This window comes from Python bivittatus, unplaced genomic scaffold, assembly GCF_059951505.1.
Source record: "Python bivittatus isolate LINGU-HERP-01145 unplaced genomic scaffold, Pbiv_v1 ctg000020_np1212, whole genome shotgun sequence".
Classification (NCBI taxonomy): domain Eukaryota; kingdom Metazoa; phylum Chordata; class Lepidosauria; order Squamata; family Pythonidae; genus Python; species Python bivittatus.
In genome coordinates this window covers 93,401,018-93,416,065 of record NW_028277030.1, presented here as the reverse complement: position 1 = coordinate 93,416,065, position 15,048 = coordinate 93,401,018, and the positions used below count along the sequence as shown (strand labels likewise).

Genomic DNA, 15,048 nt, shown 5'->3' with positions numbered 1-15,048 from the left:
GTTATTGTTTTAATTATGCTATTGTCAGAAAGTCACTATGATTCTGATAAAGCATACATTTGTAAATCATTGAAAATATGAGAGATTACACCAGGAATTAATTCATTAATTACATACATAGTTTGCCACCATTTAAGAAATGTTGGGCCCTAAACAAACTGAAGGTTCAGGAAATAAATGGGATTACTTGGTATAAGCAATATAAGAAAATAGCTTCACAGTTCTTCTAACTTTTCAGAATTAAAAGAAAATGATGGTTGTTTTTTAACCAGAGATATTAAGAGGTTTGATTCAGTCTAGGCATATCTGTAGGATTTTCTAACATGTCAAACCAAGGACAAGAATTACTAATACTTCCATAACGATTTTTCCAAAGAAAAGATTAATTCAGCAAACAGGTAGTTATTTTCAACAAAACTCTCTAGCTTGGAGTAATTTAGTTGCCTTCACCTTGGAAACACATCACACTGTAAATAAAATTAAGGCCATCAACTAGTGACAGAGAATCACTTGTAAAAATGACTAGAGTGACATGCCTATGTATACTGTGGCAGTCAAGAAAAGATGGGAGCCTCAATTCAGCCGCCACACTCTCATGAATTGAATAAAGGCCTGTGTCCCAGAGGGTGCTGCTTTCATGCTCTTGTTCATTTGAAAGCATTTCTTCCCAATAAAAGATGAAAAACTGATACCTCATGTTATTCCATACCCAACAAATCATTCCATGTAAAATTTCAGCATGTAATATTAACTATGTTACTATACCCTTCGATCAAGTCTTCGAGCATGCTTCCCTTATACAGGTATTTGACAATCTCAAAGTAATCCAGAGCTGCAGAGAACTTTCAGTCTTACCTGGCAAAAAAGGAAGCTGCCGCTGAGGTGCCTGTGGAGGCATCACTAGCAACACAGGTGCTTTGGGAACTGGGGAAGCTGTACAAGGAAGGTTTGTCTGCATTGTAATGGTTCAGCACGGCTTCAGTCAGTCCTTCTCGGCCAGACTCAGTGATCAACTGGGAAATCTAAAAACAAAACAAAACAAATTTACTTATTTACTTATTTATTTATTTAATTTCATTTAAATTTGTTGGTCGCCCGACTCCAACGGACTCTTACACTATATCGGAATATATTATATTCACCCCTCTGCTATGCAGGGGATGTGTGTGGCTAAGAACAGTAAAAGTCCTTCAGCATCCTATCATGACCTTTAAATTCATTTACATCTTTTATAATCCCATTGTGAAACACTCTGGCTAGAACTTCACCTCATTTTCATTGAAAGTTATGAGATAAAATAACCTTCTGACCCTCTTAAGTTTCCATTATGGCATTGGTGTTCCTTCTGTTTGGAGGAGAAAGTGTAAAGCATTCTCTTTGCGCCACTGGAGCACAGTGGAGAATTTGTAGACATTACTCAAAGCCTATTTATTAAAAGAAACATCTACAAATGTTTATGAATGCTGCAGCATCACTTCACTTAATACAGGTTGAAACTGCAAGCTTGGTAACTGCAAGGAATACTAGGCAAATAACTGTATTCTGAGCTTCAAAAGTATTGATTACAGAGTTAAGGTGTTTGTCATATTATCCTCCAACTTATGAAATAATAAATATTAAAAGTAGGAAATGTACGGATCGAAGAGTACAAAGTAGGAAATTTTATTCTCTGAACGTACTGTTCATTATACAAATCCTTCTCTCTCTCTCTCTCTCTCTCTCTCTTTTCTCCTGTTCGCTCCTGGTCAAACCAGCCTGCAGAGGCTAACAATAAGATCAGTCTAAAACAACACTGTAACTAAAATCATAATTTCTAAAATGCACTAAAACATCATCACAAATTATAAATAACAGTAAACAAACAGCAGCAACATTCATAGTTGCAACCATAAAATAACCAGGTGACAAACTGAAAAACACAGGTTCTTGGGGTGGGGGGAAGTGAGTATAAAAAGAGGTTTTTAACATCTTCTTACATCCCCCAAGGAAGGATCAAATGGCATTGTTACCATCTGTTACATTTGCATCTCTCTTGCCTCCACATTTTTCTTCATAAGAAGCAAAATGGTCTACATATTTATCTTACATCATAAGTAACTGGTTCTTCTACTGCAACTCAAGGTTATATGAGTGGTGTCCTGCATGTCAAAAAGTACAATTGTCATGGAAGCATTTTATTCCTGGTTATTTGATTAGATATTTTAATACACCCATATTCTCTAGTCTAAGATCAAGCTTCACCCCTTGGATTATTCCTCTAAGCTCTTTAAGACAAATTTGGCTGTCTGCAAGCTTTAAAAATGATGGAAGATCACAACCTAGCAAAATAGAATATAGAGCAGATGAAAACTTCTCACCTATATGTGGGAAGACTGTGTTTCTTATCAGACCATTATTTTGGGAGGTGCAGAATACCCATAACTGTATCTTCCTTTTAATTTTTTAAGCTATTTCTATGGCTTTTACTTAGTACCTTGATATACCTAGTACCTTAGTACATTTACTGGGAAAAGCCTCACTTGGATTTCAACTGATTTTATTTCTAAGTAAACAGCACTAACACCACCACCATCTAATTACCACACTCTGATTGTTTCTAATATCCATTTTATATGTTCTTCATTGTGAAATCCAGTTCTGTTGTGTTTTACATGTGTTTGTATTAAGTCTGTGCAACTGGTGATTCACCAAGCTGAATACCAATCAACACACAGATCTAGCAGCTCACTATGGTCTGGTAAAATCTCCAGTTTCTCTCTCTCAGGTACAATAAATATGGGATATGGATCATCAAACACAAGACAAAACAAAATAGTTGGAGAATGGGTGGTGTTCAGCTTGGCAGGACATAAATTATGCAATCTAATTTTCATGCTAGTCCGCTGAAGATACACTACGTAGAATGAAAGATAATCACATTCTCTAAGGAAGAAAAGGTGATTCCTAGAAAGACTGGGGACAGCACTTTCATAAGCTAATTCAAGCTGGGCAGAAGCCACAATTAAATAAATCATTACACATAAAGTTCAAGAATTGATATATCTTCTAACTGAACAAAGGAGAGATAACTGAAGCTGCAAATGAGCCGACACAGCACTACAGCAAAGTGCAGTATCACATGACATGATCTCAACAGTCGTTTTCTTCTTGTGTTCATTCATCAAGTCATATTTCTTTCCACCACTGTGCACATACTACAGTGCTCATGAGTTGACCTCAGTGAGGTCCTGCAGTGTGCAACTGGCTGCCCTCAGAGAGGACAAAGTGGGAAATTCTGTAGAGTCTACTTCTTCCACAATCATAGGTCTCTGATCCAGTGAAATACCCCCATTTCACCATGTTGACGCTGACCTACTGACCTGGGTACAAAGGGAATTAAGAGTCTTCCAACTAACCCTAACCCAGGCTCCAGGAAGAAGGCTCTTTCAAATTAACACCCACATCATTCTCCATGAGATTTCTCAGTCATGTCTGCCGTAATTTCTATCAGATACAAGTCTGATATTTAATGTTTTCATTGCCATAAGAAAGCTTTTGAATGATCTTAAACATCTCCACCCTAAGATACCACAATAAACAAATTCCCACTGAAGTGACCATTCCAGAGGAAATAAATTATTTATTTTAGCGGGCAATTATCACAAACTGTGATAATTCAGCAGTTGTTTCTCCAATAATGGGTCAATTTTTCTTGAGTGGAAAAAATCAATCATGCATATTCAACCTATGAATAACAGAGGGCTAAGGCAGAACTTCTGATGGTCACTGATCAGGCCTCCAGTAGGAATTTGTAAATTACTTTACAGGTAGTCTTTGCTTACTGACCCCTCACTCAGCAACTGTTCAAAGTTAAAACTGCACTAAAGAAGGAGATTTATGACCAGTCCTCAAACTTGCAGCCATCACAGCATCCCCACACTCACGTGACATTTTACCATCTCGCTTAGTAACAGAGTTGTCAGTCCCAGTTGTGGTCAGTAAGTGAGGACTACCTGTATTCAATTTCTATTAGGATTCTACAAGAGAGGACTATATTTTTATTCATATTTTTTCTCTTAATAATAACAAGATTGGAGAAAACATTTACATTATAATTAAGCACGCTTATAAAGTGAATATTGATAGATCACTATTAGTTCAAAGCTACCTTTGACCTTCCATCTCAAGATTTCAGAAGAAAACTAAAATTAGAAACTTTTCAGCCACTTTCATCACAATTTTGCTATCTGGCCGGATATGACAGCTTCATGACAGAAAAAAAAATGTCTTAAATGACATATCTGAAAACCAAAAAGACAAAAAAGTGTAATTTAATAAATAATGTAGTAACTTGGTAAACACTATCCACCCATAAATTTCTACTAATTATTTTGAAAATACTCGTATACCCAGGTTTTATTTTAAACCAACTGAACACATACCTATAATCCTCCATCACACCAAGAAAGATACAATAGTAATAGTAAAACGCATACGTAGCATGGACTTTTCATAAAGACTTGCTTCTTCTTCTGAAAATGCCGAGTTCAAAAGGAAAAATCAGACAAATACAGTAGTTTCCCCCTTTCCTTACCCATGTGTTCCATCAGGAAGTTCATTTTTTTGTGGGCAGAGATTTAGGATAGGTTAATGGGGTAAGTTCTGAGTGGGTCCTTTGTCAGTTTAGTGGCAGGATATCATTGCCTAGTGCAGCAACAATAGTCAATGCAATCTTTCATGCTGTATATATAAAAACACTTTTAAGTGCAAGTGGGCAACACAAATACATTCTTTTTGAATTCCTATTCTTTGTTCTGAACCATAAAATTAAAAAGCTACGTAACCCTGCTCCCTTCTTCCTCAACAATAGCAGTAATTGAAAATTGGTCTCTGTTAAGATTCGTGAGATGCAGTGAGAATTTGGGAGCCTTGCTAAAATACTACTAGAAGTATCTTCCAAAGTGTTATATAGGGAAAAACATTTTTTAAAATTTAATGTTATTTGTTCCCAACCCCATCTAATGTACTATAAGTCACTTTACTTAATTTGAAATGGTTTGTCCACTGAATAGGCTTGGAACTCACAGTGAGAAGCTTCCCCATGTGGGAACATTTTAGGTGGTTTAATTCTGTTTGGGAAAGATATTTTAAGACACATAGCACCACCATAATTTGTAGTAATATAGTCTAGAGACTTTATTTAATAATTAAAATTCTGCTTCCCAGGGCTTTAACAAATTGTTGTTTGATTGTCATATGCCAGTACTTTTAAATGCACGTACTTCTAGATGCTCAAAGCACTTTGTATTATTATGGTTGGTCGTACAATCAGCCAGATGTTTAGACTGGATTTGGCATTTTTTAGAGTCACCCACTGGGGGAGATGGGCAGCATACAAATTTAATAAATAAAATAAATAAATTTTTATCCACTTATTCCTTCCCAAGGACCTCAGATAGGCAGATGTTATTGTTTGATGGTGTTAAAGGTACTGTTGCAGGATGTAAGCTGTTCCAAGTAAAGCTGCCTTTTGTAATTGACTGATGGTGATTTTGTCAATGCCGATGGTGTTCCAGTGGTGCTCCAAATGTTTTGGGATTGCACCCAAGGTGCCTATTACTATTGGTACTATCTTTGCTTTCTTTTGCCATAGTCATTCTACTTCTATTTGCAGGTCTTTATATTTTGTTATTTTCTCCAGTTCTTTCTCTTCTATTTTGCTGTCTCCGGGTATTGCAATGTCCACTATCCAGACTTTTTTGTCTTTCTTATCAACAATTGTTAAGCCTGGGGTATTGTGTAGCAGGTGCTTATCTGTTTGAATTCTACAGTCCCAGAGCACTTTAGCTTCTTAATTTTCTATTACTTTGTATTATTATTATGGTTGGTCGCACAGCCAAATGTTTAGACTGGATTTGGCATTTTTATCCACCTATCAAGTTCTTCCCAAGGACCTGGGATAGGCAGATGATGTTTGATCCATTGACAGCTTTCAGAGGGCACTGGCTTAATTTAATTCTTCCGAGGACAGAGACAAGGCTCTAATCAGGAGGGATATTTTTAAAAGGAATAGACTAAAACAATAACTTTCTATCCTCACTTATGCCCTGCAAGGCTACATCCAATAAGGCATTTGAACAGGTCCAAAAGATCTGATATTTGAGTGATCTCTTTCACTGACTGGGTTTGACAATTAGAAAGGGTAGAATACGGAAGGAAGGGAGCCACAGTGTAACTTTAGAGAGAGGATAAAATATAAATCCATTTATCAATAGAGGTGAATATGTGTAGCTCAGGGTTGAATGTGGAGTCCTTGGGGTTCTCTGAGCTTGGTTCTTTTCTTGTAAACATTTCATTATCCGGCACTGAAGATGTTACCTAGCCAGGTAATGAAAGGTTTGCAAGAAAAGAACCAAGCTCAGAGAACCACAAATCCATTTATAACTGCTGTAAAGATCAAAAACCACTCGTTTATTTTTTTCTTTTTTCTCTGTCTTTGCTGTCTCTTTTCTTTCTTTTCTTTCTTTCTTATTTACTTATCACTTTACTTTTACTTTTCTTTTACTTTTCTTTTCCTTTTTCAAAATTTGTATTGTTTTTATTCTGTAAAGAAATTATTTAATAAAAATTAATTTTAAAAAACACAACTTGGACCGATCACTACTTTCAAAATATACTGTTACATTCTGATGCACAATTACATTATTTCTTCGTTCTGTTTCCTTTGTATAGCCTTAAGATGATGTTGAAGCATAGATGTTAGCATTAGCAATCCCAAAGTACATCAGTAATGGATTGCTTCTATTTTTCATGTTCTTTTATTTTATTTCTCAAAATAACTTCCGTATTTTATATAACTTTTTAAAAAAGCATTCAGCTCATACTTACTGCAGAGTCAAAAAATGCAATTCCTATTATTTACCTCCAGGATGAAATCTCATCAGTTTTAACAATCCGTTAATGATTTCAGTACAGAAGCTGTATATCTTCTATTGTTGTATATGGCAGCTTCAACTCTCGTACTCCCCAGAAGCAATGCATGGCCTCTGAACAGGAGGATTGTAGGAGCTGAAGTTGAAAACATCTGGAGGGTACACCAGAATGGGGAAGATGGAATACAAGGCTGCATCATTCCCAAGATGTTGGAAGGAGAGAGCTGGAACAGTCAGTGGCTCACTGTCAGCAATCTGCATTGTTTTGCACAAAGTCAGTTGAATCTACTTTAACTGGGATGCCAGTGTTGAGGCAGCTTATAGGGCTACCTCCCAAACAACAGCCTACTGGAACTATATAGGTTTAGCACACAACGGGCCCCAGGTTGGGCAGTGGAGAGGAATGGGGTTGTGAAGAAAAATACAAACACAAATGCATGCATACCTGTCCATGTACACTAGCGATCACACTGCATTCTGAATCAATGTCCCTGCTATAAGCTCGCTCAGGAAATGTAACTGATGGAACTTCATTCTTGAGCTTCATTTTTCTGCTCAAGGAGGAATTCTCACCAGCTGGGTTTTCTTCATGCATGAATCTACACATGTGGGAAGGCTACTCGGGTACTCAAGTAAATGTAATAGGAGGTGGGGGGATTGGCACAGAACCTGTTCCCTCCCTCTACATTAATTCAGTACATAAATGCTTGAAAGGGGCTAGAGTTCTGGATACACTTTATCTGCTTTTGAAAGATTTGACTGAGAAGTCAGAAGTCCCTGCAGCTAAATGTGCTGACCACTCTTTCCTCAGCGGCTGAACCTCAGTTTCATTAGGTCAGTGTTTTCAAACTTGGCAACTTTAAGATGTATGGATTTCAACCCCCAGAATTCTGCAGCCAGCATGCTGACTAGGGAATTCTGGGAGTTGAAGTCTACACATCTTAAAGTTGCTAAGTTCGAAAAACATTGATTTAGCTCATCCACATAATCACTGTAAGTATCAGTTAATAACATAAGTACTTGACATAAAACCATTTCAGGAACTCACTTCAAATTATTGCCTTTTACCTCCTGGCAAATGCCACTGAATACAGCCAAAGTGGAACATCCTAGAAAATTACCTATTTTGCTTCAGTATGCATTTTTTACCCAAAACAAGGTGTTTTACCATATGTGCTAAACCGCATTTTCAGAACAGCTGTGAACTTACATAATATTTAGGAAAGTCAGCGTATACTATATGCAAATACATAATTTCACTAAAGAATATATGTTGTCTCACTCAAGCTGTCTCTGCCACCCAAATAAATCTATAAAATCACAGAGGATGCAAACTCCTGAAAATTGCCCAAAGATTCTCAGATGCCATGAAAATCTAGGTCATGCTACTACCTAGATCCAAGAGGTTCCTAGGAGAGGAAAAATAAATAGTCAATAATTTTCAAACATCTTCTGCCCGATTCTATTGCAACCCAATTCAGGAACAATAACACCTTTATTACATACAGTGAACATTCTACTTATTGGCTCTCTCAGAGGATAAGCACAATTTTATAAACATATAGATGTGTTAAAAACCAGTGATTTCTTTATTGCCTCTATCACAGATGGAGCCTGTACCCCAACATATTCCACAATTATTATTTTTCCATTTGCTAGTAGTCAAGAGAGTTACACACTAATCTGGAGTGTGTGCATGTGTGTATGTGAATAACATTTCTGATCCTTAAAAGCAGAATTTGCAATGGGGCATCACCATGCATGTTTTGTCACATTGATATAATGATGCTTAGGAACAGAAACCGACATGCACTAAATTGTAAATAGGAAGAGAAGACATTTTGCTCCGTCAGAAATCCTTAGGCAAAGAAATCATGTAGAAATGGTGATGAAACCCTGCCCAAAGTGTTCGGGCTTAAGGGCTGGAATAAAGCCTCTGTATTTAGAACTGAAACCAACATTCCCAATTGTTCCTAATCTGGACTGACACATGCTAAGCTTTTGGAACAGTTGTTTGGATGACTGTACAAGGCCTGGGTGCTCTTCTGGCCAAGTGAGTTTATGATTGTTTGTTTGCCGAACTAATGATCAGAGCACATGGTCTAACAGGGAAAAACGCATAGCTGCAGGTGACTCTCTGATTAACTACTGCACAGAGCAGCATTCCTGAGCCAGGAGCTCAGCCTCAGTCAACACTCTTGAGAAAGAGAATAGGCCACTATGAGCTTGCAACAGAAGCATGCAAACAGGAGAGCAAATAGGAACAAGGGAATGTTGTGAGGGAAGTGAGGGGAAAAGAACAAACAAACATCAGACCTTGCCAGAAGGACAGACCTGAAGAAAACTGTGATGGTGATGATCTACCAGATGTGTGGTAATTCCTTCTGCAGAATTCTTATTGCTGGAGGAGAAAGTGAAAGGACTGTAGGCCAGCTTTTCCTCTTTAAGGCTTGTCATGAAAGGTGAACAGGGCACAAATATCACAAGAAACTCTCAGTGAAGAACAGCGAAAAAGACTTCCAGAGAGGAAAGGCACAAGATGCACCCAGGAGCAGAAAGACAGAAGACAGGAGGGGGACCCTAAGGAGGAAGAATGAGTTTCAATGGGAAAAGATTTGGAGGCATGTAGAAGAGAAAGCACAGACAAACCAGTGCCAACCAATACACCTGAAACTCTGAACAGGGCATATGAACTCCAACCACCTGAAATAGTTCTGTCATCCCAACCTCTCCAGGACAACAGAAAGGACTCTCAACTCCACAGGGATCAACAAAACAAAACTCTCCAGGGAGGAAGAAAAGATGAATCAGGGTGGGAGACATATTATTACAAGAAATAAAAGTAGCTGTGCATGGTGTAAGAGGTGTGCTGTTTTCCTGGTGCACATATCCAAGATGTGTTAGAAAGATTACCAAAGCTCATCATACTGACAGTAGGTAGGTAGGTAGGTAGGTAGGTAGGTAAGTAAGTAAGTATTCTTACTTATTCACATGGGAATAAATGATAGAGGAGAATAATATCTTCAAAGTATTACAGTACAAACAACTATAAATCCTGAGAAGGGAGATTAAAGACCAGGGGCACAAGTAGTGTTTTTATTAATCTTCATTTCTCCTCAAGGGACAAAAAAGGAAAGAAATATCCAAGAAGTGAACAAGTGGCCAGAAAGATGGTAGTGTAAAGAAAGATTCCTAGTGCATGGGTTATCTCATCAAAAGTTGGCGGCACTTCACAAGAACAGGGAATAATGTGTTTGGCAAGAGACTTGCTAACATAATTAAGAGGGATTTATGCTAAACTGAAAGTCAGAGGAAGACGGAGGCGCTGACTGAGGTAGGAAAATGCTGGCATTAGGAACAGAAGTGCATATGATAATAGAGAAGGACATGAATTAGTAAGGAGACCAGTAAACAGTGGATCCCCAGACTCCAGTGGCTTTATGCCAATGCAGAGTATGAGCAACAAACAGGAGGAATCAGGGACAGAGGAATTTCACCCCAGATTGTTGGGATGTGGGAATATTGGAACTGCTTACTGTCATCTTTGAAATCGCCTAGAGAACTGGTGAGTGCCATAATATTGAGAAGAGCAAACATGGCTCCAATATTCAAATGGAGAGGAGGAGGACCAGGAAACTACAGGCCAATGATTCAAGGAAATGGGTATATTTAATTTAGAAAAGAGAAGACTTAGGAGAGAGATAATAGCAGTCTACAAATACTTAAAAGTCTATCACTTGCAAGGTGCAACAGGTCTGCTTCTGTTGAAATCATGTTGTTATTAAAAGAAAGGAGACTGGGATGACTGTTTGGAGGAACGTCCTGACTGTAAGAGCTGTTAAGCGTTGGAACAGTCTGCCTAGGACACAGTGGACTCTCCCTTACTAGAGCTTTTCAGACAAAAGGGAATGACCCTGTTGAATATATATCTGCACTGAGCAAGGGGTGGATTAGATGACCTACAAAGACCTTCAAACTCATTAATTCTAAGTAAGCGCAATTCTCATTTTAAATGAATGTAGAAGGGGCAAAGGCAGGCAATGTGGCCCACTCCCTTCCTCCTCTGAGTATCTTCATTTTACACATATCACTGAAAAGGATTACAGCAACCTTCTGAAACTGGATATCCTCCAGAGCATCAACTGCTGTGATTCCTGAGCCACCACGGTCACTGCTACATGTTCACACTAAAGAAGCCCTGGACTATACTTGTGTGTGTTTAAGCCAGTCTGTCCCTTTAAACCTTTTGGGCGCATGGTCTCCCATTTCCATCACAAATGAAGACTCCAGTTGGGAAGGGGAATTGCATGAACCGTTTTCAAACACTGGAAATAAGAAAGCAGTGGGTTCAGCAAATGTTAATCAAAATACCGTCACTATTCATAGCTTGCACCTAATTTTTATAAGTAAGTTACTTTTTATCAATCTCTTATCTATAATTTCCTCATACCTAAAAAAACTTTTATGACAAACACAGCTAAAAGTGTCATTTTTTAAAAGCAATTTTTCTTTTCTAGCACACGGGTTCCTTCAAACACACACATACCCACGGGCAGAGAATTCAAAAACTACCCTGCTTCCATAATCCTGGTTTTTCTCTAGAGTCAATTCTGTCCATAACAAGATTGGAATAAAAGCATTAGGTGCTTCTATTAATGTAGATATTGTATGTATAAGGCAACTACTTTTTTTTGCTTTTGTCGTCTTGCTCATCTTTGCTTCTTTTTCAAAAAGTACTGATTTTTCAGAAAACCAGTAGTAGCTAAACAGAGTATAATCCATAACTTACTTACAATTTTTAAATACATATATCTCCTGCCATTATTGTCTCTGTCTCTATGGGCAACGCATCAGATAATAAGAAGACAGAAATAACAGCTTACAGTAGAAAGAGTCCTTCATGTGCATAATGGACTATAATGATCACAGTTATTTAATAATTACTATCTAAGAGCTGATACAATCTAGAATGTTGGTCATATACAGTAGTCACATGGAATGATGAGCTCATATATTCCAACAAGATTTTGGAATATGCCAAATGAATCCCAGTGTTCACACCTCTAAGGTCAGAAAAGTGACTTCTATATTACCACACAGTTTTAGACCATCTTTAGAGACAGAGGAAACAAGGTATCAGTTTTTGTTTTTAATTTGTTCTTGATTCTGCTTATTCTGCTTTCTGTTGTTAAAAAAACTGGGTTATTGACTTGCTAATAGCTATGGGAAAACAGAACTATGAAGAGAGTATTGAAGTAAATAATCTTTCACAGCTTGTTGATTTTCACACCTTGTTGACAGGTACTTTGGCTATGATTTATTCTTCTAGGAGAAACTAAACAATATTTTTTGTTAACCTGTCCATTTCCATTCATTTACTTATAATTGAAAAAGGGGGTTAATATGAACTGGTTCCAACATAAGACTAGCAGGGGAGACTCTTCTGTTTCCCCAAACACCCTTTTTAAGAAAGAACTACATTCAAATCCATGGGCATAGTTTGGGTTTTTTTTAACTGTTTCAGCATATATTTCAAAATTCTATAGAAGTCCAGAATACTTTTATATATATTTTAAATGAAGTATTACTTTGGAATTAAAAATGTAAATAATTAAAAACAACCCTACTTTGGGATTGTTCTTCAAGAAGGAGGAGTAGACTATACATCTTATGAACAAAAAAGGATGCACTCTCAACAATCAAATGCATTCCGCTTTTCTTGACAGGCAGCAAATGTACACTCTCAGTGATTATTCAGTAACACTGGCTTTGAATACAAAGACTTATATAACTTTTGCTCAAAGCATTTATTATAATTAGAAATTTCACTTATCCACAAACAAACTACTAGCTACTGCTGTCAAGAAGTTGAGATGTTACTCCGATTCTTGCTCCACTCTTGGAGTGGTTTACTCCATCGTGAACCACTGATCTCGTACTTTCCTACTACTGACAGGAATGCCACCAGAAACTACCCAAGTGTATCTGCTCTGCTTAAATGGTATTACTGAGGCAGTGAGCATCCTCCTTTTAAATTCTGGCAAACAAATAAGCAATGTGCAGAAGAAGCACCTCTTTGTACTGGCAATATTTTAATCTTCATCATTCATCTTGTTTCAAAGATATATGACAAACATCTGCTGCAGAGGGTGTGGCAAATAGAAAATGACTTTTCTCCATGTTCCAAACAAATAAAAAACAGCTACTCAGAACTGAGAACAGGGAACTGCATTTTTCTGAATTAGCTTCACATAATAGAAAGGGAGCTCGCTTTCTGGGCAATGGATATTCCTTATGCCTTGCATACAAAAATGAAGTTGTTTGGCAAAAAACTGCTTTTCTAATGAGAACAAGCTAACTTTCGTTCTCTACTAGAATCTGTCAAAGAGGAGCATCGTGAGTGCGTGCGTCAAAAACGTCAAAATGGCAGCCGCGACTATATGGACTTGGCCGCCATCTTGATTTTGCTGCCCCTTCCCCATGGGAGGCTTCCCCACGAAGCCTTTTCTGTCAATACTTCTGGCTGCAATTCTAAGCATAGTTATTAAAGAGTAATCTCTAAAAAGTAACCTCTATTAGTGATGATAGAATTTACCTCTCAGTAAACAAGGACAGGATGACGTCGTTTTTCATTTAGGTATGCTTTGCAGACAAAACAAGCTTAGCTTTTCCTTCCCTTAATATTTCCCATTCCAAGTCACTTAATAAGAACCATTTACATCTCAAAGTAATTTTGTTCTCTTTTCCCTAAGAACAAAATTACTAAAAACAATGGCCTAAGACTAATTTCTAAAATTGTCTACAAGCAATATATTTCTGGAATGGCAGATAAATGTACTGTGAATAACTGATTCAGTGCAGCATTTTTGTCACAATGGGGAAAATGACTGGTGCATTAACAATGACTAAAGCATCAATGCTACCAAATGGTCCAAATGAATCCCCAAGATCCCACCATTATTAAACACAGTCTGTCTCCATCTTAGTGATAATAGAGAACCAGCATAATACATAAAAGAGTGCTGGACTCTGAATCAGATCTGCACAGTATAATCCTTATTCAGCTTTTGAAGTTAGAAAGTAGCCTTGGGCCACTCCTACTGGCCCTGTTCAGTCATTACAAAAAGAGGAGAAACCCATCGTGCAAGCTGTAGACCTGAAGGTTTCTTTGCTGCAGATACTGTTGCTGTAGGAATGGTGGTAGAGACGAGAGGTTCAGCCCTGCCATCTGCAAGACGCATGACACATGCATAGAGATAAACCACATTTATACACCATTCAAGAGACAATAAAAAGCTAAGAAGGAAACCAAAAGACCAGAACACATCTTCTCCTGCAACCAACACCCAGATAAGCAGGGATTAACGCAAGGCAAACAATCAAGCAGAAAACAATACCCTAATCAAAGAACCACCAAGGGGGAAACCACACCCCCACCAACCCTGGCAGGGCAAGCTACTGTATATAAACAGGGAGCAAACCCCACACTCACTTTCACTGATGATGTTACCTGGTTGGGTAGTGAAAGTTCTGCAAGCAAACAACCAAGCTTAGACAGTACCAAGGACTCCACAGTTCAACCCTGAGCTACAGGTATTCTCTTCTATTGGGATTTTTCCCCCTTTTTCAGTGTTTTTGAGAGTATGAACTGTACATAATAATGGGTTTTTAAAAAAAAAAAAACACTTTGTGAAGCCATCCAGAGGAGTTTTGGAGTTTGGCAGCCTAGAAATCTGATAATTAAATAAATAAATCATGACAAAACCAGACATTTCTTTCACCTCACTCTTCATTATTAGATTCTTATGAACATTTTCCTTAGCTTATCAGGAGATGCAGGGATAGCGGGGAGATTTACTTAGTCAGGAAGGGACTGAGTGCAACTCTCCACTATCCATCCATCTCCTCATAGGCTAAGGAGAATTTTCAAAAGAATCTAATTACTGGAGGAAGAATTCCTCATTTGGGTCTGCTTTCGTAGATAGTTAGGGGCAGCTCACTTTGGACCTAGCCATTCAAATTTTGGTTTCAGAGAAGTAAACACTGACTGGAGAGGATGAGAAAAGAACACAAACAAACAAGAACATAAACCACAACATGATCACCAGATAGGTCTGTTCCTCAAAGCCACATAGCA

At 37.8% G+C, this 15,048-nt stretch overlaps 1 protein-coding gene across 3 annotated transcripts in view; it reads right to left on the bottom strand.

Annotated features, from left to right (window-relative positions):
• KIF26B (kinesin family member 26B) overlaps positions 1–15,048 on the bottom strand; it is a 319,536-nt gene that overhangs the window by 194,136 nt on the left and 110,352 nt on the right. For all 3 annotated transcript variants that reach the window (XM_088144230.1, XM_088144220.1, XM_088144224.1), the window contains exon 4: positions 856–1,022. In XM_088144230.1, coding sequence (XP_088000356.1) covers positions 856–1,022 — 167 coding nt within the window. The remainder of the gene's footprint in view (positions 1–855; positions 1,023–15,048) is intronic.